Below are 21327 nucleotides of genomic sequence, written 5' to 3' on the forward strand. Positions count from 1 at the left end.
CGCCAGTTCCGACTTACATACAGATTCAACTTAAGAACAAACCTACAGTCCCTATCTTGTAGTAACCTGGGGATTGCCTGTATATGTGTATAAACAAGTTTACATGTGTGTGTACACGGCCAGACAGGAGACATACTTGAGAAATGTGTGAGAGAGAAAGAGACAGGAAAGATACAACTGATGAAACTCATGAAATGGATATACTGAATAACTGGACGATTAAAAGTGACACTATAGTTTGACTCCGTTCAAACGGGAGAATTCAAATAGGAAGCTAAGGTAAAAGCTACACAGGCATGTGCATGTAAACTAAGCATCCACCTTCCCTCAAATCACTGTGCACAACAGCGGCTGTCTGTGCGCTGAACCCTCCATCTGGACAACAATCACTTCAGATCATTTTAACTCTTTTTTCCTATTTCATTATGTTGTTCTCAAATTCCTCCTCTTAATGGGGGAAAAGGGAGCCCACGCCTCATCCTTCTCTCGGCTCCGATTGGCTGAAAGTTTCCGATCCCTGTTCCAATTGGAGAATCACAAATCATCTCCCTCCTGTTCCTCCCTCCGGCCCGCGCGCATTCACCCTTACTCCACCCTCCTTGAATCTGACCAGCAACCTGCGGACACGGTAGTTCGCTTCACTATGAGCCCTCTGGCTACTTTCATCCTCGCTGCGTTTTCCCTGGCTCTGAATCGCAGCATCCCTGCGGACTAGTAGGAAGCGGGAGGAAAACCCTGAGAACTTTTGCGGAGGCGGCCTGGGGAGATGGATGGCGGGGACGTAAAGGCATTAGCTCTCCAAGAACATTCCCGCACGGTGGTGGGGAAAGATTTTCTCTCTGGCATGTGATTCCTCCTTCTGCTTTCTTGGGAGAAGAGAGCTCGGGGAAGATGCCTCGGGTGCTGTGGGCTCTCTGCTTTGGAGTCCTGGAGACGGTCCTTTGCAGTTTCTCAGAAGATCACTGCAGCTGGAGGGGGAGGTACGGATGAGTAACCATTCGTACTGTGCTAAATGTGCTCTACGGTGGGAAACCGTCTGCTTTGTCCAGAAACTCCGATACTTTCTCTTAATAATGCAGCCTCCGACTCGCCAGTCCCATTGTCTTCAGTGGGTGTTTGGATGGCCGGGTGGTTATTAATGCCTGAAAGGCTCGTGCAGCAGAGTTTAAGTCTAAGAAAGGAGCTGATGGATGGGGTAACGTGTGTTCCGGATGAGCTGCTATGCTCTAACTATCAAGACAGGGGATCTGATTCTGTTCTCGCCTATCCTGGTTGCAGTCAGGTGTAAACTCACGTTAACGGTGAAAAGCAAGGAGAGGAGCTTTAACCCAGAAGCTGGCATTCTTCTTACTAACCTGTGCCCAAGGAAATATTGAATTTCTGTTTTATGTTTGAGAAAAGGAAAATTCCAGTCCTTGTGGCAGCCATCTTCAGTTGATTGAGTTTAACTTCCACATAGCCTCTGAGAAAAAGATATTGCTTTCCCCTAAAAAGAGGGTGGGTTGGTTCTCTCTCCCTCCCCCCACCCCTCCATTGCTATCAGAGAGGGAAAGTATCTCTCTCAAAGCTAGCTGAAAGTTCACAAGATTTTAAGTTAATCCATCCTGAGAGAACAATATCCAACCTCCTAAACCAAGGGTGGACAGTAATTTTTGATGGGGGGGGCACTTAATGAGCCACACTCTTCCATTATATTAATGGAGGTAGTGCTGGGTCTGGGATGCAGGTTGGTGCAGAAGGGAGCTTGGGGTAAGGGATTGGGGTTCAGGAGGGAGTTGGGTGAAGGACGCGGTTGTGATCTGGGGCAGGAGAGTGGGGTGCAGGAGGAGTGCAGGGTTGTTATCTTGGGCAGGGAATTGGGATGCAGTGTCTGGGAGGGGGTATGGGTTCAGGAGGGGACAGAGGGTTTGGCTTATGTGGGGTAGGGGGACAGAGGTTTGGGGGGAGGGAGGGGCTGGGGTTCCAGAAGCAGGCTCTAGCTGGGAGACTTACTTGGGTGACTTCTGGCCAGCAGCCCAGCAGGTTTCTCAGGCAGCCAGCCTGCCTGCCTGCCCCTGCACAGGCTGCAGGGTCCAAGTGTGTTGGTGAATGAGAGCCTGAGGGGAAGGGGCATTGGTGCTTTGTGAGCTGCCTGTTTTTCAAACAGGCGGCTCCTAGTGGCCAGAAATTGGCCAATGGGATTGTGCTGGAAGCAGAGCAGTGCATGAAGGACCACTCCTCCCTCCTCTGGGCTCACAGCTGAGAAATAGAAATGGCTGCGGCAGCTTTTTCTGAGCAGTATAGGGGGAAAAGGGGGGGCACAGTGTGGGGCAAGCAAGGCATTTACCTGAGGCTCCCTGCTGCATTTGCGGGCTGGATCCAGTGGCTTGGCAGGCCAGAACTGGCCCCCAGGCCATATTTTGCCCAGGCTTGTCCTAAACCATCTCTCTTTGAGGGGCAGCATCTTGTGTCCTCTAGCAGAGTTATGGGCTCTGCACCCACATAAACCCTCCCTCTGGTTAGTCCAGCTTCTCTGTGCTTTGAGATGATGCATTTTACTCGGTGTGTTGATTGTTTTATTGAATCCTAGGGCTGTAGGCCTATTATTTTTTTCTTTACAAGGTGGAGGGAAAGGAAAAAGGAATAAAGAAATGAAAGTGCTGGAGTTGGTTAGTTTTTCTCATGTTTATGGAATGCCCCCTAGAACTAAACATTGATCTTCCTGCCTGCAGAGGACAGGGACAAGTGAGAGTTACAGACCTCTGCCACTTGAAGTTTCTTGATTCTCTGTCCTCTCCAACTTACCTAATTGTTTTGCACTTCATAATAATGGCAATAGTGACTAATGAAATTGGGTGCAGCAGCAACTGATTCTTTCCAAATACTCCATGCTTCCTACTTTCATGAGAAAATAAGTGAAAATTGGAAAATGAAAATGAAAGTCCCCAAATAAAAGCCTCCAAGCAGGCTGCTTTAATACATGAGGGGTGCGTCTAGACTGGCAAGATTTTGCGCAAAAACTTGCCAGCTGCTACACTGGCCGCTTGAATTTGCACAAGAACACTGACGATCTAATGTAAGAATTCAGTGCTTCTTGAACAAATACTTTGACGTTCCCGCTCAGGGATAAGCTCTCTTGCACAAGAGGGCCAGTGTAGACAGGCACCTTAATTTTTTGCGCAAGAAAGCCCAATGGCTAAAATGGCCATCAGAGCTTTCTTGCGCAAAAGCGCGTCTAGATTGGGCACGGATGCTTTTGCGCAAAAGCATCCATGCCAATCTAGACGCTCTTTTGTGGAAATACTTTAACCGGAAAAACTTTTCCGTTAAAAGTATTTCCACAAAATCATGCCAGTCTAGATGCAGCCAAGCTGAATTGTTCTTTGACATGATTTTACTGAGAGGTTGCAGAATTCCTAGGCCAAACTGCTATTTAAAACCACATTGTTCAGAACTGAAAGCAAGACAAGATTTGTCAAGCAGAGTTACTGTAAGAGCTCTGGGCTTGGAGCCGCTTTTCATTATGTCTGTATAGGGCCTAGCAGAGTGGGGCCAGTATGAGACCTCTAAGCCATGCTGAAGTACCAATATGAAAGGAAAAACTTAAAAAACAACAAACAGTCTTGCAGCACCTTAAAGACTAACAAAACATGTAGATGGCATCATGAGCTATTGTGGGAACAACCCACTTCTTCAGATGAAGTGTGTTGTGCCCACAAAAGCTCATGATACCATCTACACGTTTTGTTAGTCTTTAAGGTACTGCATGACTTTTTATTGTTTTTTAAGTTTTTCCAGTTACAGACTAACTTGGCTATCCCTCTGAAGCAATATGAGAGGAGTCTGGTTTGCCATCAGTCTTGGATGGTTTAGACACAAATCTTAGTTGACCCTTGTGGTCCCTTCGAACTCTATGGTTCTATAATATGATGGGAGACAGCATAACAGCTATGAAAATGCCTTTATAGATAGGAGAGCCAAGCCTACAGATGGCAGCACCATGGGCATGTTAAAACACATTTCCCAGATAGTTCAGTGGCAGCTTCTGTTTCTCAAGGTTTTCTCCTACAGATGAGTTAACTACAAAGGAGTAAAAACAGGTCAAGTGACAGTCACTGGGTGAATCTGGATGAAAGACCCATACCCTTCCACCTCCTGCTGAGAATTTTGCTTGCTTACAAGTGGATAGTTCAAAGAATGGAGAAGTGCTCACATTGTCACACTCTTTCTGCTCTAAAAGTTTTGAAGCTACTTAGGAAGCTCGTAGGGTCCGAGCTTGGGCCCACTATGGACAGAGGCTGGTCCCCGGCAAAAGCTCCAGTCCACATTTGGCCCAGGCTTGCCACTGACTGAGGCTGTTCCAGGGGAGGCGAGACAGTCTCTGTCTGTGGGGAGCTTGAACCCTTATGGACAAGGACTGCTGCCACCCCACGCTGCTGTCTCCGTATCACAGGCAGCAGCATGGGGCAGCAGGCAGCCGATCTGCTCAGGGAGCTGGGTTTTTAAATTTACTCCCTTCGTGGACCGGCTCCCACCTGGGAGTGGGGTTGGAACACACTGGCTACTGGCCCCATCCCTTGGATCTATAGAATAATTGAGTAACCAATAAAAATTCATGCAGTTACTTGACTATTCTATTACCTGCTATCTAAGGGTATGTCTACACTACCACCCTAGTTCGAACTAGGGTGGTTAATGTAGTCAATCGAAGTTGCAAATGAAGCCCGGGATTTAAATATCCCGGGCTTCATTTGAATCTTGCCGGGCGCTGCCATTTTTAAATCCCCGGTAGTTCGGACTCCGTGCCCGCAGCTACACGCGGCACAGAGTAGGTAGTCGAATTAGGCTTTCTAATTCGAACTACCGTTACACCTCGTTCCATGAGGAGTAACAGTAGTTCGAATTAGCCTAATTCGAACTACCTACTCCATGCCGCGTGTAGCCGCGGGCACGGAGTCCGAACTACCGGGGATTTAAAAATGGCGGCACCCGGCAAGATTCAAATGAAGCCCGGGATATTTAAATCCCGGGCTTCATTTGCAACTTCGATTGACTACATTAACCACCCGAGTTCGAACTAGGGTGGTAGTGTAGACATACCCTAACATCCCTACAGGTATGTCTACACTGCAATGTTAATTCGAAATAACAGCCATTATTTCGAATTAACTTTAATAGCGTCTATACATGTAAACTGCTATTTTAAAATTAATTTGAAATAGTGGAGCACTTAATTCGAATTTGGTAAACCTCATTCTACGAGTAACGCCAAATTCGAAATAGCTATTTCGAATTAAGTGCTGTGTAGACACTTAATTCGAAATAGGGGACCTCCAGCCCTTCCCAGGGAGCCCTGGTGGCCACTCTGAGCACAACCAGGAAAACTTACTCTCCTCTCCCCCAGCCCTGGAGCCATTAAAGGGATAGACTCTGGCCACAGTGCCTGTGCCAGTTCCAAGCCTGGCAGTACAGAGCCAGCATTGGCCACCGGAGCCCCTGACCCAGTGGCCCCAAAACTTGAGCCAGCAAGCCACGGGCAGCCAGCCCTCCACTGCTCCCCAGGAGCAGTCTGCCAGCTCCCAGGAGCCTAACAGGGCCTAGAGAAGGCAGGCACCTTCATGGTCCACGGTGGATTCAGGTTTGGGGGGGATGCCCCCAACGTCCATGATATCCGCACTAGATGGAGGAATGCGGCTGTCTGTGGCAGGATAGCTGCCAGCCTGGCCACCAAAGGCCACAAGCAAACCAAGGAGAAGGTTTGCATGAAAATCCAGTTGGTCCAGCGAGACCCCCAACACTGGGCCCTGAGCTTCCACTCCTCCTTCTTCCCCCTTCCAGCTTCCTCCTTCCAGGTTTCCCCCTCCCCTCTCCCACCTCCTTTTCCTAGTCTCCGCAGAGGTTCATCTCCCTCCCCAGTTTTGTTCAATAAACCCAGTTTCTATTTTTGAACATAAGTGTCTTTTGTTTGACATCAGGAAGGGGGGCTAGGGCGGGGTAAGTGGAAGGACGTGAGGGAGGAATGGGGCACGAACCCCTGGTGGGGATGACCGGGGTGGCTCTGAGGGCTTCTCAGGGTGGACGCTCTCCTGCAGGGTCTCCTGGATCCTGAAAGCCCCCCGATGGACCCCCCCCCCAGATGGCAGCCTGCAGCAAATACAGCTGGGCTGATGGCAACGACCCCACGAGATGCACCGGCATGGCTAGGGGCAGCTCTGGTTCCATGTGGCCGAGTGCTGTGGTGTCCCAAGTGCAGGTACTCAGGGCACTCCAAGACAGGACTGCTTTGCTGTCCCTCACCCAGGTAGACAAGCAAGCGGGGATCCCTGAGAACTGTCTGTCTGGGGTGGGGGTAGGGTCCCTTTAAGCACGGAGCTTAGTTAGCCTCAGGCAGCAGCCCCACACGCTAAGTCCTAACCTGATGCCCTGCCGGCACTGGTTCTGGCCAGCCTTAACTTTGGTTCAGGGTCCACTCAGAGTGGACACGCTATTTCGAAATAGCAAAAAGCTATTTCTAAATAGGTTTTGTGTGTAGATGTGTTAATTCGAATTAGCTTAATTTGAAATAGTTAACTTGAATTAACGCTATAGTGTAGACGTACCCTACTAGAGACAAGTAGAGAAGGCGCCCCCCAGTACTGAGTTTGCATCTCAACTTTATCAAAGTATCAGGGTGTTCAGAGACAATCTGGATTCAACACCCAAAGTAAAATGGGGGACAGCTCAGAAGTTTGAAGAAGGGGGCAGATTTGGGAATCCAGGGTCTGACTCAGGCCCATCTCCACCTGGAATAGCTGGGTGGCCAGTAATTGAGGCTGCTCCACAAGAAAGGAGCAAGCAGGCATGAAACCAGCCCAGAACTAGAGCAGGAAAACAAGAGGAGCAGTCAGGAGAGTGGTCAGCCTGACTCATTGTTACAAACTGTGCTTCCACATTCTAACCTTGGCATGGAGCGTCTCAGTCACTAAGACCCAGACTCTGCAAGGGAGTTAAGCACTTATCTCCCCGTCTAATCAATGGGATGTAGGCACCTAAATTAAACACCTTGGAGTATCAGGGTCTCGGTCCTTCTCACAGGAGGTATGTCTACACTACCACCCTAGTTCGAACTAGGGTGGTAATGTAGGCAACCGGAGTTGCAAATGAAGCCCGGGATTTGAATTTCCTGGGCTTCATTTGCATCTTGCCGGGCACCGCCATTTTTAAATGTCCGCTAGTGCCGACTCCGTACCCCGCGGCTACACGTGGCACGGACTAGGTAGTTCGGATTAGGCTTCCTATTCCGAACTACCGTTACTCCTCGTTCCACATGGAGTAATGGTAGTTCCACGAGGAGTAATGGTAGTTCGGAATAGGAAGCCTAGTCCGAACTACCTAGTCCGTGCCACGTGTAGCCGCGGGGCACGGAGTCCGCACTAGCGGACATTTAAAAATGGCGGCGCCCAGCAGTATGCAAATGAAGCCCGGGAAATTCAAATCCCGGGCTTCATTTGCAACTCCGGTTGCCTACATTACCACCCTAGTTTGAACTAGGGTGGGAGTGTAGACATATCCTGGGCTATTGGGCAAGTGGGCTCTGTGCTGGGTAGCTATGGCCACTGGAAGCTGGTTTAATCCTGCTGCCTGGTGGGGCCACTGGAAGCTGAAAGGGTCCTGGCGCATGCTGGGATGGAGATCCTTTTGACAAAGGGCTAGTATGATAGTAACATGTGTTCGTTCTCCTCCTGCAGTGGCTTGTCCCAGGAATCAGAAAGCGTGGAGCAGATCTCTCTACACTGTGCTGAAGGCTTACTTGAGTGGCTGTACCCAGCTGGAGCCTTACGCCTCAGCCTCTCCCCCCGCCTCCCCATGAGCACCGCAGCCAAAGGGAAGAGCCCCAGGCAGATCACCACTTGTATCAAGCCCTCCAGCACCTTCCAAGGAGCTCAGATCTATCTGGAGAGGGATGGGATCCTGGAACTTCTGCTGTCTGAGACAGATGCCTCCCTCCGTCCTAGGGTGCGCTGCTTCAGTTGGCTGCCCCAGGAAAAAGTGGCACTCTTTCTTCAGTCTACCTTGCACCAGGACATCAGCCGTCGGATTGCTGCCTTCCGCTATGAGCTGCGGGGAGACTGGAACTCACGCCTCTCACTGCCCTCCAGCAGCCTCAGCCTGGAAGGTAAATAGCCAGCGTGTCAGGGATCCACTCAATGCCAGGCGTGTTAACCAACTCCACTGCTTGCCTCCTGTCTTGTCACTTTGCCAGTCTCCTCCCTCATTGGGCAAGGAGGGTGAGATCCACCACAGCAGTGCCCTGGCATGAGCTGCTCCAGCAGGCTGAGTCCTTACTGCATTGTTCTAACAGAGCCAGTTAAAAATCTAGGCTTGTGTGCATTCTTGTAGAGAGAGGCTGGCTAGAGGACCTAGGAGCCTTAGGTTCTATTTCTGATTCTGCACTGACTGACCTTGGGCAAACTGTTCCACTTCTTTGTATTTTAGATTCCCACTGCTGACATACCTCACAGGATAATTAGTTAACAAGGGGCCAGTCCTCAAGCTCTTGCTCAGTTCACACTCAGGCAGAATTCCTCTTGATTAATGAAGATGACAGGAGGTTTTGCTTGAGTCATAGCACTGAGACTGGGTCAATTATTGACAGTGTTAGCAGGGCTCTGAGCCATGTAACTGTTACACAGTAGGAGCTCTTTGGTCAGTAGGAGTCTTCTTGGGTTTCTTGTCTCTCCAGGCTACGAACAGGTATATTCTACAGGAGGTTCCAGCCCCTGACTGCTGAAGACCTTGCCCAGTGTGGACCTCCTGTCAGGGACAGGGATGGGACAGTAACCCAATCTGGCCTCTCTGCCTGAGCGTGTTTAAAGAGCAGAGCCAGGATCCAGAGGAGGGTCTCAAAGCAATTCCTATCAGCATGTTTAATCCATTCAGCTGCCTCACAGCTGAGCTAATGAAAGTCCTGAGGGATATCCCTGCCATCCAACCATCTCAGACATAAGGGGTTCTCCTGGTCACTGTGGTGACACGGGCTTTCCCCCCCCCCCACCTCCACCCCCAGGAATGGCAAGGGCTGCTCTCAGCAGGGCCCTGGGAACCCTAAACACAGGATCAGCATGACTGGGTTTTCAGGCAAGGAGATTTGAAAGGAAGTATCCTAGCTCTGCAGCAATGGTTCCTCTCTCCCCCTCCTCCTTCCCAGCCATAGGATGAGTCTCCAAGGGCAGCAGAGCTGGCCCTGGGTCAAGGAAAGAGTACAAAGATCTGGAAGCTGTGGCCTGGGTGAATTAGCAGTATGTTTCCACAGAGCTAACAACAGGCTGAGCATACCCCACCCTGCCTGGGGAGCCAGTCTTTTCTAGTCAGGTTCATCACCCCATGTAAAGGTACCCTAACAGCAACACCAGCCACAAAGGCTGGGCTGGGAACCTCAAGCCTAGAGACAACCAGAGTCTGTCTGTAAGAGGACAGAAACCAACTGTTGAATCCTAAGCACCGTGAACACCTGAAAAGTTCTGTTTCAACTCTGGGTTCTCAGCCTGTATGAACCAGGGAGGAATATGCATAGAATAGGAGTCACAGCCCAGGGAAATTTGGGCCCAAACCAAATCCCTGACTCCATCTCTAGCCTAGATCACAGAAGAGGAACATGCCATTGCCTTCCGCTGCTGCCAGCGTAAGTCACTGCAATTATTAAAGAATACTGGGGGTGGGGGAGAGGAAACATTTCCCCTTGTTGAGAAATAATATTCATGGCCCTGCTCAGAATGCCTCATCAATGGAAGGGGCTGCCCCTCCCCACTCATGGCTTTCACCAGTTCAGTTTCAAAGTGACTGTTTGCTTTTTTGCCTGCTGCTGTACATTGAGTGGGTGTTTTCAGAGAACTATCCACAATGACTCCAAGATCTCTCTTGAGTAGTAACAACTAATTTAGCCCCCATCATTTTATATGTATAGTTGGGATTATGTGTTACAATGTGTATTTCTTGACTTTTATCAACACTGAATTTCATCTGCCATTTTATTGCCCAGTTATCCAGATTTGTGAGATCCTCTCAAAGCTCTTCACAGCTTGCTTGGGACTCAACTATCTTGAGTTGACTGGGACTGGAAGAGCTGTCACTTCTTGCTGCAACCCCAGGGTCACAGCAGTGTAGACAGAGCATCTCTAGGCTTGGAGCCACAGTGGGGCAGAAAGCAGTGAATAAGAGTCAGAGCTGCAGTGGGGAGCGGACAGAATTGGGTGGGACTGTGGGCAAAATGGGAGTAGAGCCCTTACATGCTGCCTCTGTATCATAGGCAGCAGTGCAGGGCAACAGGCAGCCAGTCCATGAAGGGAGCTGATTTTTAAACTTGCTCCCCTCACAGACCAGCTCCTGCCTGGCACCCCGTGATGCTGCCTCTGATACAGAAGCAGCAGTGCTGAGTTGCTGGGGACTCCTTGGGAGTAGGGTCAGACTGTGCTGGCTGCTGGCTCTGCCCCCGGGGACTATAGAATAGTTGACTGATAAGAATTCATGAGGTTAATCGACTATTCAGTTAACCAATAATTAACAACCCTAATGCACAATCCCACCTCCCTTGGCCAGGTGCTATTGCAGGGGGAAGGGATGCTGCATTCCACCAGGCCAACTACCAGGGGAAGGGAGCCTCTAGAAGGCACAGGGCAGCAGAGCAACTCTTGCAGGAATAAAGATAGAGCCTGAGGCACCCGGTGGTCTGAGGAGGCCAGATGGCCATGCTGTGTGGCACCAGCAAACAAACAGGACTTAGCAAGCATCCCTGCTTAGAGCATATGTGAGCAGAAAGCCTGGCCCTCATTTCCAATGTAACTCTTCTCTGTTTTGATGCTGCAGGGGCATGCCGGCCATGTAATGACACCGAGATCTTGATGGCCATTTGCACTAGTGACTTTGGTGAGTACAGCTTCTGCCACTTCTGCAATCACATTCTCTTCCCCTAAGGGGTTTCTTCCAGGAATCTGGGGTGTTTGTCATCAGTGGATATCAAGAATTAAACACAGAACAAAGAAAAATCCAGTCTCTGATGTCCCCATGATAGGACACATGCTAGCCTGCACATGACATACACAATGCTATTTACCATGGGCCTCTATAGAAAGAATGAGAAGAGCTCTGTTATGTGTCATGGGCCCTATGGATATGTCTACACAGCAAAGTTATTTTGAAATAACAGCCCTTATTTCAAAATAACTTTCCTAGCGTCTACACAACCAAACCGCTACTTTGAAATAAATTCTAAATAGTGGAGCGCTCATTTAGAATTTGGTAAACCTCATCCTATGAGGAATAACACCAAATTCAAAATAGCTATTTCGAAATAAGTGTTGTGTAGACTCTTATTTCAAAATAGGGGGCCTCCAGCCTTCCCAGGGTGACCCTAGCCTCAACCAAGAACACTGCTCTCCCGCCGCCCGCCCTTCCCGGATCCCTTAAAGGGATAGACTCTGGCCACAGTGCCTGTGCCAGCTCCAAGCCTGCCAGTCCAGAGCCAGCAGTCATTGCCCCTGACCCAGTGGCCCCAAAACATAAGCCAGCAAGCTATTGGCAGCCAGCCCTCCACCGCTCCCCAGGAGCAGTCTGTCAGCTCCCAGGAGCCTGCCAGGGCCCAGAGAAGGTGGGCGTCTTCCTGGTCCAGAGTGGAGATCATGAACCATATTCAGGTTGGGGGGGGGGGGGATTGCTCCCAACATCCATGATCTCTGCACCAGACGGAGGAATGCAGCTGTCTATGGCAGGATAGCTGCCAGCCTGGCCACCAAAGGCCACAAGCGAACCCAGAAGCAGGTTTGCATGAAAATCAAGTTGGTCCTGCGAGACCCCCAACCCTGAGCCCTGAGCTTCCCCTCCCCCTTCTTCCCCTTGCTTCCCCCTTCCAGGTTTCTCCCTCCCCTCTCTTCTCCCATCTCCCACCTCCTTTCCCCAGTCTCACCAGAGTTTAATTCCCTCCCCCCAAGTTTTGTTAAATAGAGTTTGTGTTCATGAAAATATGTGTATTTTATCTGACATCAGGAAGGGGGGTTAGGGAGGGGTAAGTGGAAGGACGTGAGGAAGGAATGAAGCACAAGCCCCCAGTGGGGCAGACTAGGGAGGCACTTAGTGCTCCTCAGGGTAGAAGTTCTCCCACAGGGCCTCCTGGATACTGACAGCCCCCCGATGGACCTCCCAGATGGCAGCCTGCAGAAAGTGCAGCCCGGGTCACAGCAATGTGTCCACAAGAAGCACCAGAGTGCCCATTGGCAGCTCTGGCTTCATGTTGCAGAGTGCTGCAGTATCCCGAGTGAGGGCAATCAGAGCATGCAGAGACAAAATGCTTTGCTGTCCCTCATCGAGGTAGACAAGCAAACAAGGAAACCTGAGAACTGGCTGTCCAGGGGGAGAGGTGTCCCTTTAAGCACAGACCTCAGATAGCCTCAGACAGCAGCCCTACACAGTAAGTCCTGACCTGGAGCCCTGCTGGAACTGGTTCTTGCCAGCCTTAAATGCGATTCAGAGTCCACTCAGTGTGGACGTGCTATTTTGAAATAGCAAAATGCTATTTCAAAATGCATTTTGTGTGCGGATGCTTTATTTCATTTCAAAATAACAGTGTAGTCTGGACATACCCAAAGAATCTCCTTAGCTGTCATAGGGTATGTCTAGACTACATGGCTCTGCCCATGTAAATTAGTTTACTAGACATACCCAAATGAAGCGACGATTTAAATAATTGCTGCTTCCTTTAAATTAAAATGGCTGCCGCGCTGTGCTGATCAGCTGTTTGGCGGCACAGTGCAGTAGTCTGGATGCTCCGCGGTCAACATCAAAGGCATTTGTCGACCTCTCCGGTATGCTTCGTGGGATGAAGTTTACCGGGGAGGTTGAGAAATGCCTTTGATGTCGACCGCGGAGCGTCCAGACTACAGTGCTGTGCCACCAAACAGCTGATCGGCACAGCGCGGCAGCCATTTTAATTTAAATTAAGCGGCAATTATTTAAATCGCCGCTCCATTTGGGTATGTCTAGTAAACTAATCTACATGGCTCTGTCGCCAGAGCCGTGTAGTCTAGACTTACCCTTTCTTACCTCAAGTGGTAAGGAACTATGCTAGTGGATTAAAAAGCCTTGAAATCTATTCCCAGTGTTGCCAAAGAGTTCTGAGAGATCTTTGGTAAGCACTAGTGCTGTCTAGATGGCAATAATTTCATTCCAGGGCAGCTCTCAAGGTTCTGAACTTTATTTTTCTTCCACATTAGAACAACATTACACATATTTTAGAGAAGCTGAATCATGCTGAAACATATGGATTTGGATGGAAAACATGAGCTTTCTGACCTGGGTCCTCTTCCCTCCTCAGCTGTGACCAGAGAGCCTTAGGCTAAAAAAAGCCTTACCTGTGAAACTAGGCTAAACTGATACATTTCTGCAAAACATTTCCTCTTCAATAAATCTGCATATTTCAGTACAAGTCATTTTCTTAAAAATGTTCCCACCTGCTCTGATAAGGAGTGGAATGAAAGCTGAAGTATTGTGTGGCCACAGATTTGTTATTTAATATACTCTGTGTTGAATCTTTCATAAAAACCTGTATTCCACATGGCTTCTCAGTGACATAATAGGCGCAGAAATAAAAACAGATGAAAAGGGAAAAATTCAATGGCATAGGCAAAGCAGAAAAGCCCCTTCACCCACAGCACAGGGGTCAGGAACTTGAAATGAGAAGAAGCGGCCATCTTTTCATCCTTCCCAGCCTTATAGAAGCACACACAGAGTTGGGCATAGTCCAGATACGACAGAGCATGTGCATGGGAGCTACTCACAGTACAAGCTTTCCAAATGCTGTGCAAAACAAGGGGCAGTTCATGTTGAATGACAGAGAGCCCACTGTGGCAGCTTTACAACCATAAACAAAACCAATCACTGGCGTATGTTCCTGCCTCTTCATTAGCCTACTTGGAGCTAGCAGAGCAGGCAAATGCAGGATAGCAGCAGGTGCAGGTAGCCTGTGTTAAGTGCTGCCGACAGAACTAAGCCAAGGAACTCTGTCCCAGGCTGTGATCGCAAAGCGGAGAACGGCTTCGCTCTCACTGGACATTGGCACAGTGGACAGTTGCTAATTATTCCTGCATGCGCCGTTAGCTCCATTAGCTTCTTGATTTGCATCTGTAAACTGCAGAAGGTGGGCCAGGGGTCACTGGCTGCCCAGGCCAGAGTTGCCATGGCAATGAAGAAGTCAAATATAAGAGCAAGGGATTTGTCATGCTAGATCAGACCATAAATCCATCAAGTGGTCTGGCAGAGGCCAATACCCGCTGATTCAGGGAAGGCCAACCCCACTAGAATGTATCTAGCTAATTGTGCAGTATTATACATAATATGTGCAGAGAGAGGGAAATCCCTTCCTTATCCTCACAGGTGATCAGTTCATGTCCTGAAGCATGAGGCTTCATGACCTTTATCTCAATACATAACTGTGAATACTAGGAAATTCCTATGAATATCCAGATTGGGGAATGTGTGAAGAGGACTTTTCTCTTATGTTCTCACTAAACATACCAGCCATCCTTTCATGGAGTGATATCCTGACAGGAGCAGAGGGGGTGAGGGAGTTGATGATCCCCTTGGAACACAGCACTTGACCTCCATCTGCTGCATTATAGGGGCATAAGCACAGAAAAACCCACAAAGCCCTGGTCTATATTAAGACTTTTAGGGGGATTCATGGAAGAGGTTCTCTAGCTTGTGTTATGCAGGAGATCAGACTTGATGCTCACAGTGGTCCCTCCTTACCTTACAAATCTATAATGCAACTCCAGTGTAATCTGCAGTCCCTTAAGCTGTTTCAGCACTAAATCCCCATGCAGACCTACCTGTGGACTGAATAAATAAATCAGGCTTTGGGCCTGGGTCTCCAGTGACAAGAGGCTGGTCCACTGACTGGGTTACTTGTGCTACCTTGTCCATTTTTCCCAGATAGCCAAATATTCCCAGTTAACGGTGCAGAAGCCACAGCAGTGCAACAGTTCCCAGTTCTGAATTAGTGAGTAATTGTGCCTCTTCTACCATCTTTTCCCTCAGTCATTCGTGGCAACATCCGGACTGTCTCCAATGATGTCGAGAGGCAAGAATCCGTCATCAGCGTGAGTGCCACCCGGGTTCACCGGCAGAAATTCACTCTGTTCCAGCCTGTCAGTAAATCCAGCAAATCAATGGGCAGCATCCACACCCTGCTGCGGTGTGGTGTGAAACCAGGACCCGGCAGCTTCCTTTTCATGGGGTGGCTGCACTTTGGGGAGGCCTGGCTCAGCTGTGCTCCCCGTTACAAAGACTTTCAGCGCATCTACGAGATTGCACACCAGGCTCATGAGAACCCCTGTGAAGTCTTGCTGGACTGAGTGATGATAGCAGGGGCATTCAGCCTGACCCTTAGGCATGGAGATCACCAGCTAAACAATGGTGCCATCAAGAGCTCACATTCACCAGCCTGGGGATAGCAAGAATTCTCCCCATCCCATACCCACCTGCAGTGGTTCCCATTCCTACTTCACATGCTCTGTGCTGAAGCGAGTTGTAGGGTACCTTCTGTGCTACCAGGAACCTGGATCCTGGCAGGAGATCCCCAGATTGCTGATTAGGATCAGGCACATGTTGAGTAACATAAAGGAAATTAAACCCTTCCCATGTGGGGAACAGTAACACAAACAGCTGACTAATGGAGAGCAGGACTTGTAGTCAACCATCCCTTTAAGCAGCTTGAATAGACAAAAATGCCAGTGAAATGGCAGCTAAGTCATCCTTACTATCCCAAGATTCATTGCCAGGTAAGTCCCAGCACTGAGGGACTCTCTTGCAATGTTGTGACTGTTCAGACCAAGTATCGAAGTGGACTGAGTGTGGGGAGATGATGGATCACTGGACCTGGAAATCAATGCATGACCATCTCTGCACCTCGTTTTGCACTGAAACATACCAACACAATATGGAAAAGGCATTGGCAAAACTAGCCAAAGGCAGGGGAAAATCCTGCCCAAATAAAGAGGCATGCTAACTCCACCAGGTTTGACCCACCATAGGATCTGATTCAGCAAAGCTCTTGAGCTGTCAGTCCCGTTGACTTCAAAAAGACTAATGCCCAGAGCCTCAAAGGTATTTAGGAACCTATGTGCTTCACAGAAGTGGGGCCTTGTTGCCATGACATCTGTTCTGAAGTGGTCCTGCTCCCTCTCCTTCCCCTAGAGAAGCTTCACCCCTCCAGTGAGGGGAGGAAGACCCAGGAAGTGACAGCTATCATGTTTACATTCCATTTAATATTTGTTTGGGTAGAAATGTGAAGATACTGCTTTGTACACAGTGTGGTGAGACAGTGGTGGACAACAGAGCTATGGGAGGAGAGTCAGAGTAGGGCTGGGAATATCTGCTTGGTGGGCTTCTGAACAGACATAAATTCATGGTTCACAACCCGGTTGCCAAAAAGATGCCCCATGGAGTCTTCACAGGTGTCTTGTGTCCTTGACATTTAGGGAGCGTTCACTGGAGGGGTCCAGCTTTACCCTGTGGTAGCAGAGCAGAACATGGGTGTCATACTGTACCTGCCTGGGGAGAAGGAAATTTACCAGCTACAGGTTTTGGATGTCGGGGAAGCAGTTTCTATTTGCCAGCAGGGAAAGACATTAGCAGCTCTTAGGTTTTGGTTAAATCATTATGTACATTTATACACAAGCTCCGTGCTACTCTTCAAGCTCCTGCCAGCAGAACCCTCACTCAAAGTCCCATGCATAGACTTTGGTGCCACCTCTCTTCACATTTACCTCTATCCCGCTAACCTAGCATGGTTCCTGCCTTCAGAAACACTCAAAATGCAGAACCACCAAACAGCTTCTCAGGAACTTTAAAGCAGAGGTGGGCCCATGTTAAGATTGGGGGATTTTAGAGACAGAGCTCTGCTACAGATCCAGATTTCTGGTTTGAATCAGTTTAATGGAAGTGGGCCTAAACTACGATATTTGGATCTGAATCCAGATTCCAAACTCTTCCCACCGTTGGGTGACTTTCAGTTTGGTGTTCCTATCTGGTTTCATCTCCGCACTAAAGAAGCTGACCTCATTTTAGCATCACTTTTGTGCTGTCTCTGATCTACAAACATCATATGTGGACCTTGACAGGGGAAGAACCTCTGTGAATGTCAGTGTGAAGTGATCCAGCAGGCAGTACAGTATGACTCCAGTATGTACAGCAGTGAAATCTTTGCAAAGGTATTTAGCCCACTTTTTTTTAAAATGACAGTTTGGGTCACTTGTAGTTTGAAGACAAGGCTTGTCTATAACAGACACCATAAATTAATGGCAGCTTTGGGAGCCAGATGTGACTGAGGACCACAGGTTTGTCTTTCTACAGCTTATGTTAAATATACAGAATTGCCAACCAGAATTGTGTGTATTGTAGAAAATGGACTTGCAACATTGTGAGGAGTCCCTTTGGGGAATCTGTATAAGTATGGGCATTGGTCCCAATATGCACATACATAACCTACCACTGGTGATGGAAATTGGGGAAGTAGCAGCTGCTAATGGAAGCATTCTGGCAGAAACAAAGGTCTTGGATAGAGATAGCAAGAAAGCAGAAGCCTGTCATCATAGAACAGGAAATAGGAGTAAGAATCGAGAGAAGACGGTCTTTTTTTCTAGGTGGCCATTGTGTCACAGACAATTGGAACTTGGACAACTGCAGAGACAAGCAAACTCTTTGTTTGATTATTGGGGAGTGTGGGAAGGAGATCCAAACTGTCAATTTTAAACTGAGACATCCACTTTGTTGGAGAACAGAAATTTTGAGTTAAAGGTGCAGGTTTGAGGGGAGTTTGGGACAAAAATCAGTCATACCAGGTAACTATCAGCAAACTCCTAATTCTGTGTGGAAATTGCTGGTAAAGCCCAGATGTTTTAGGCCTTGTCTACATCCAACCAAGTTTAAGAATGGCCATACTGGGTCAGACCAAAGGTCCATATAGCCCAGTATCCTGTCTGCCGACAGTGGCCAATAACAGATGCCCCAAAGGGAAGGAACACAACAGGTAAACCTCACGTGATCCCTCTTCTGTCACCCATTTACAGACAACAGAGTCTAGGGATACCATTCCTACCCATCCTGGCTAATAGTCATTGATGGATCTAACCTCCATGAATCTATCTAGCTCTTTTTTGAACCCTAGTCTTCATCATATCCTCTGGCAAGGAGTTCCACAGGTTGACTGTGTGCTGAGTGAAAAAATACTTTCTTTTGTTTATTTTAAACCTGCTGCCTATTAATTTCATTTGGTGACCCCTAGTTCTTATATTGTGGGAATAAGTAAATAGCTTTTCCTAATTCACTTTTTCCAGACCAGTCATGATTTTATAGACCTCTATCATATCCCCCCTTAGCCTCCTCTCTTCTAAGCTGAAAAGTCCAAGTCTTTTTAATCTCTCTTCACATGGGACCTGTTCCAAATCCCTAATCATTTTTGTTGCCCTTTTTGGAACCTTTTCCAATGCCAAAATATCTTTTTTGAGATGAGACGACCACATCTGTACGTAACTCACTAGTGATACAGCTGAGTAACTGTGGTTTGGATCTACACACACAACACTATTAACATTCAGCTACTAATCAAGGCAGCTAAGTCTACAGCTATACTACCGTGAGGATCAAGGCTTTGAGACTGACCCACCAGCAGCTGATTTAACGGGTCTAGTGAAGATCCTCCAAATCAATCCAGATCACTCTCCAGTCAACCCTGCTCCTCTACCTCTGTCGAGAAGAGTAATGTAAGTAGATAGAGGAGTTTCTCCTGTTGACCCCCCTGCAGTGTAGACCCCACTGTAATTTGACCTAAGGTACATTGACTCAGTTGCGTACTTTAGGTTGATTTTCTGTGGTACTGCAGACATAGGCTCAGTTAGGATCTAGCCTTGAACATGGTTGGCTTCTTATAACCAGTTCATAAAATGTTTTAGCTGTACAGATGAATAGCCCACCATGCTTTGGTCTCCCTGCTGCAGCATGTTCTCTACTTTAGATCCTCTTGAGGTATCATGAGAGATGCCCAGATTTTCCCACAATGCACTGTTACAAACCTCAGGTAGATGTGAATGCATATACATCTGTCACATGGTTGCACTGTGAAAAAATCTGCAGCACAGAGAAATGTCTGTTGTAAAGGGTTACAGGAGGTAGGTTACACCACCATTGTTTCTTATGTAGCATGGATGGGACCTCAGGCTAATGAGTTCAAATGATTCTGGCTCACTTCTTATCCAAAAATGCCTATTTGGGGAAGAAGGAGAAATATTTTATAAGTGGGGACATCATATATGAACTAAAGTTATAACAATACCAAATTTGTTATTTTTTTAAACTAAACTTTGTGTAAAGTGTGGGGTTTTTAAAATGTGAAATCTTAATATAAAATGCATCTCCACAGCTGTAAAACACTGTTAGGCACATTTGATGTTGTCATTCTGTAGAGTGTAGTCAATAGCTGTGAGAATGTAATTGAGTTTATACATATCATCTCTATTTACAAGGTGAGAAAGGAAGCTCTAATTCTGCATAACTTGTAACAAAGAGATTTCTCATTGTTGTGTTTTGAAATAAACAACTGTATTTGTCATTTGTGGTTCTGAAGTGCCATATTTAGAAAAAATCAGTATTTCTAGCAATCCTTGTGTCCATGATTTTTTCTGGGGACACTGGGTGAGGGTCAAACTGTGTTCTTGTCTCAGTAGTTCTGAAACAAAACTCACTGGCTGCGTCTAGACTGGCATGATTTTGCGGAAATACTTTTAACGGACAAGTTTTTCTGTTAAAAGTATTTCCGCAAAAGAGTGTCTAGATTGGCACGGATGCTTTTGCACAAAAAGTGCTTTTGTGCAAAAGCATCCGTGCCCAATCTAGATGCGCTTTTGCGCAAGAAAGCTCCCATGGCCATTTTAGCCATTGGACTTTCTTGCGCAAAAAATTAAGGTGCCTGTCTACACTGGCCCTCTTGCGCAAGTATTCTTGCACAAGAGGCCTTATCCCTGAGCGGGAGCGTCAAAGTATTTGCGCAAGAAGCACTGATTTTGTACATTACAAAGTCAGTGCTCTTGCGCAAATTCAAGCGGCCAGCATAGACAGCTGGCAAGTTTTTGTGCAAAAGTGGCCGCTTTTGCACAAAATCTTGCCAGTCTAGACGCACCCACTGAGTTTGGGGACAGTTAACGAAAACTAACAACAGTAAGAGTTTAACAATTTGGAAAGAGGCTTCTACGGCACTCTCCAGATAGCCTTAGTCCATGGGTTTAACCTACCCTGATGTCAATGAACCTGTCTGCTCTGAACTAGAAAAGTAGTCAGGGGGTAGCTATAGTGCAGCATTCAGACTTCAAGTGATGGCTGCGTTGGTTTCAATGTATAGTGCAGGACCTTCACCTTGTTCTGAAATATGCTACACCCCTTGGGTCTTAGCATGCTCTTCGGACATTGCTATGGTCGATCTTCATTACAAACTAGAAGTCATACTTTATATTAAGGTTCTTTTAATAAAAGGATAGTAGTTGATTGTGTTAATAAACAGTTGATTGTTACAGAGTGCAACAGGTTGCTTATAACCTCTGGAACACCTTCTGCTGATGTATTTATAACCATCAATAGTACAATACTCTTCATGTCAGTAACATGATTATACTTCCTACTAATAATTTATTAAACCTATCTGCACAGAAGGTTATTGTGAGAGGCAACATTGTGGGAGCTGTGTTATAACGCAGGAATACCATAATCACCTGTGTAATAACATGGATTGCTTTGACCCTTGTAGATGGAACAAACCCATAGAGAGTTTGGTCACAGGACTGGAAATGGCAGTGAGGAATACTCATAAGGAGTAGTTACACTTGCAGAGAGCCAGAGCCCTAGAGTGGCAGCTAAGTAGCTACCCCTTATATCTGCTGTTTGTTGGAAGGAAAAGTTATATTATGGAAGGCTAGTGAAGTACATGGTCAGAGACTTCATCCCATGGCATAGGGCTTCCATTATTTTAATCAGCAGGCCCCTTTATTCCTGCTGCGAGAACATCTGCATTGAAATTTCTGCTTTTCTAACAGTTAGAGGCCTGGACCACGAACCCAACAAAAGTAAAATAAGGAAGCAGGACACAGGACCTTGGCTTCCTACATTTTTGATTCCACCCCGTCTCCTCCACACATGCACTTTTAATGGGTCCAGCTGCAGCCAGGCTGCAGAAAACATTCTATGGGTGCGTGCCTCCTGTGGAGATACAGTTTGTAATACAGACACTCCGGGTCAGCTGCTCCGCTCCGCTGCACAGCTCAGCAGAGCAATAGG

The 21327-nt window shown here is 47.6% G+C and overlaps 2 protein-coding genes across 7 annotated transcripts in view; one reads left to right on the forward strand and one right to left on the reverse strand.

Annotated features, from left to right (window-relative positions):
- The window catches only part of FBXL16 (F-box and leucine rich repeat protein 16), a 282879-nt gene that overhangs the window by 219927 nt on the left and 41625 nt on the right, over positions 1–21327 (reverse strand). For 3 of the 6 annotated variants that reach the window (XM_075898942.1, XM_075898941.1, XM_075898943.1), the window contains exon 1: positions 7890–8025. The exons of the other annotated variants lie outside the window; for them this stretch is intronic. The gene's annotated coding sequence lies outside the window, so the exon portion shown is untranslated. Of the gene's footprint in view, positions 1–7889; positions 8026–21327 lie in introns of those variants that run through there. 6 annotated transcript variants of the gene reach the window in all.
- On the forward strand, positions 469–19438 carry METRN (meteorin, glial cell differentiation regulator). Its single transcript, XM_006130052.4, has 4 exons — positions 469–980; positions 7707–8134; positions 10822–10881; positions 15043–19438. The coding sequence occupies exons 1-4, from the start codon at positions 892–894 to the stop codon at positions 15357–15359; spliced, it is 894 nt and encodes a 297-aa protein (XP_006130114.2). The 5' UTR covers positions 469–891; the 3' UTR covers positions 15360–19438.

This window comes from Pelodiscus sinensis, chromosome 16 (genome assembly GCF_049634645.1).
Source record: "Pelodiscus sinensis isolate JC-2024 chromosome 16, ASM4963464v1, whole genome shotgun sequence".
In the NCBI taxonomy this organism is placed as follows: Eukaryota; Metazoa; Chordata; order Testudines; family Trionychidae; genus Pelodiscus; species Pelodiscus sinensis.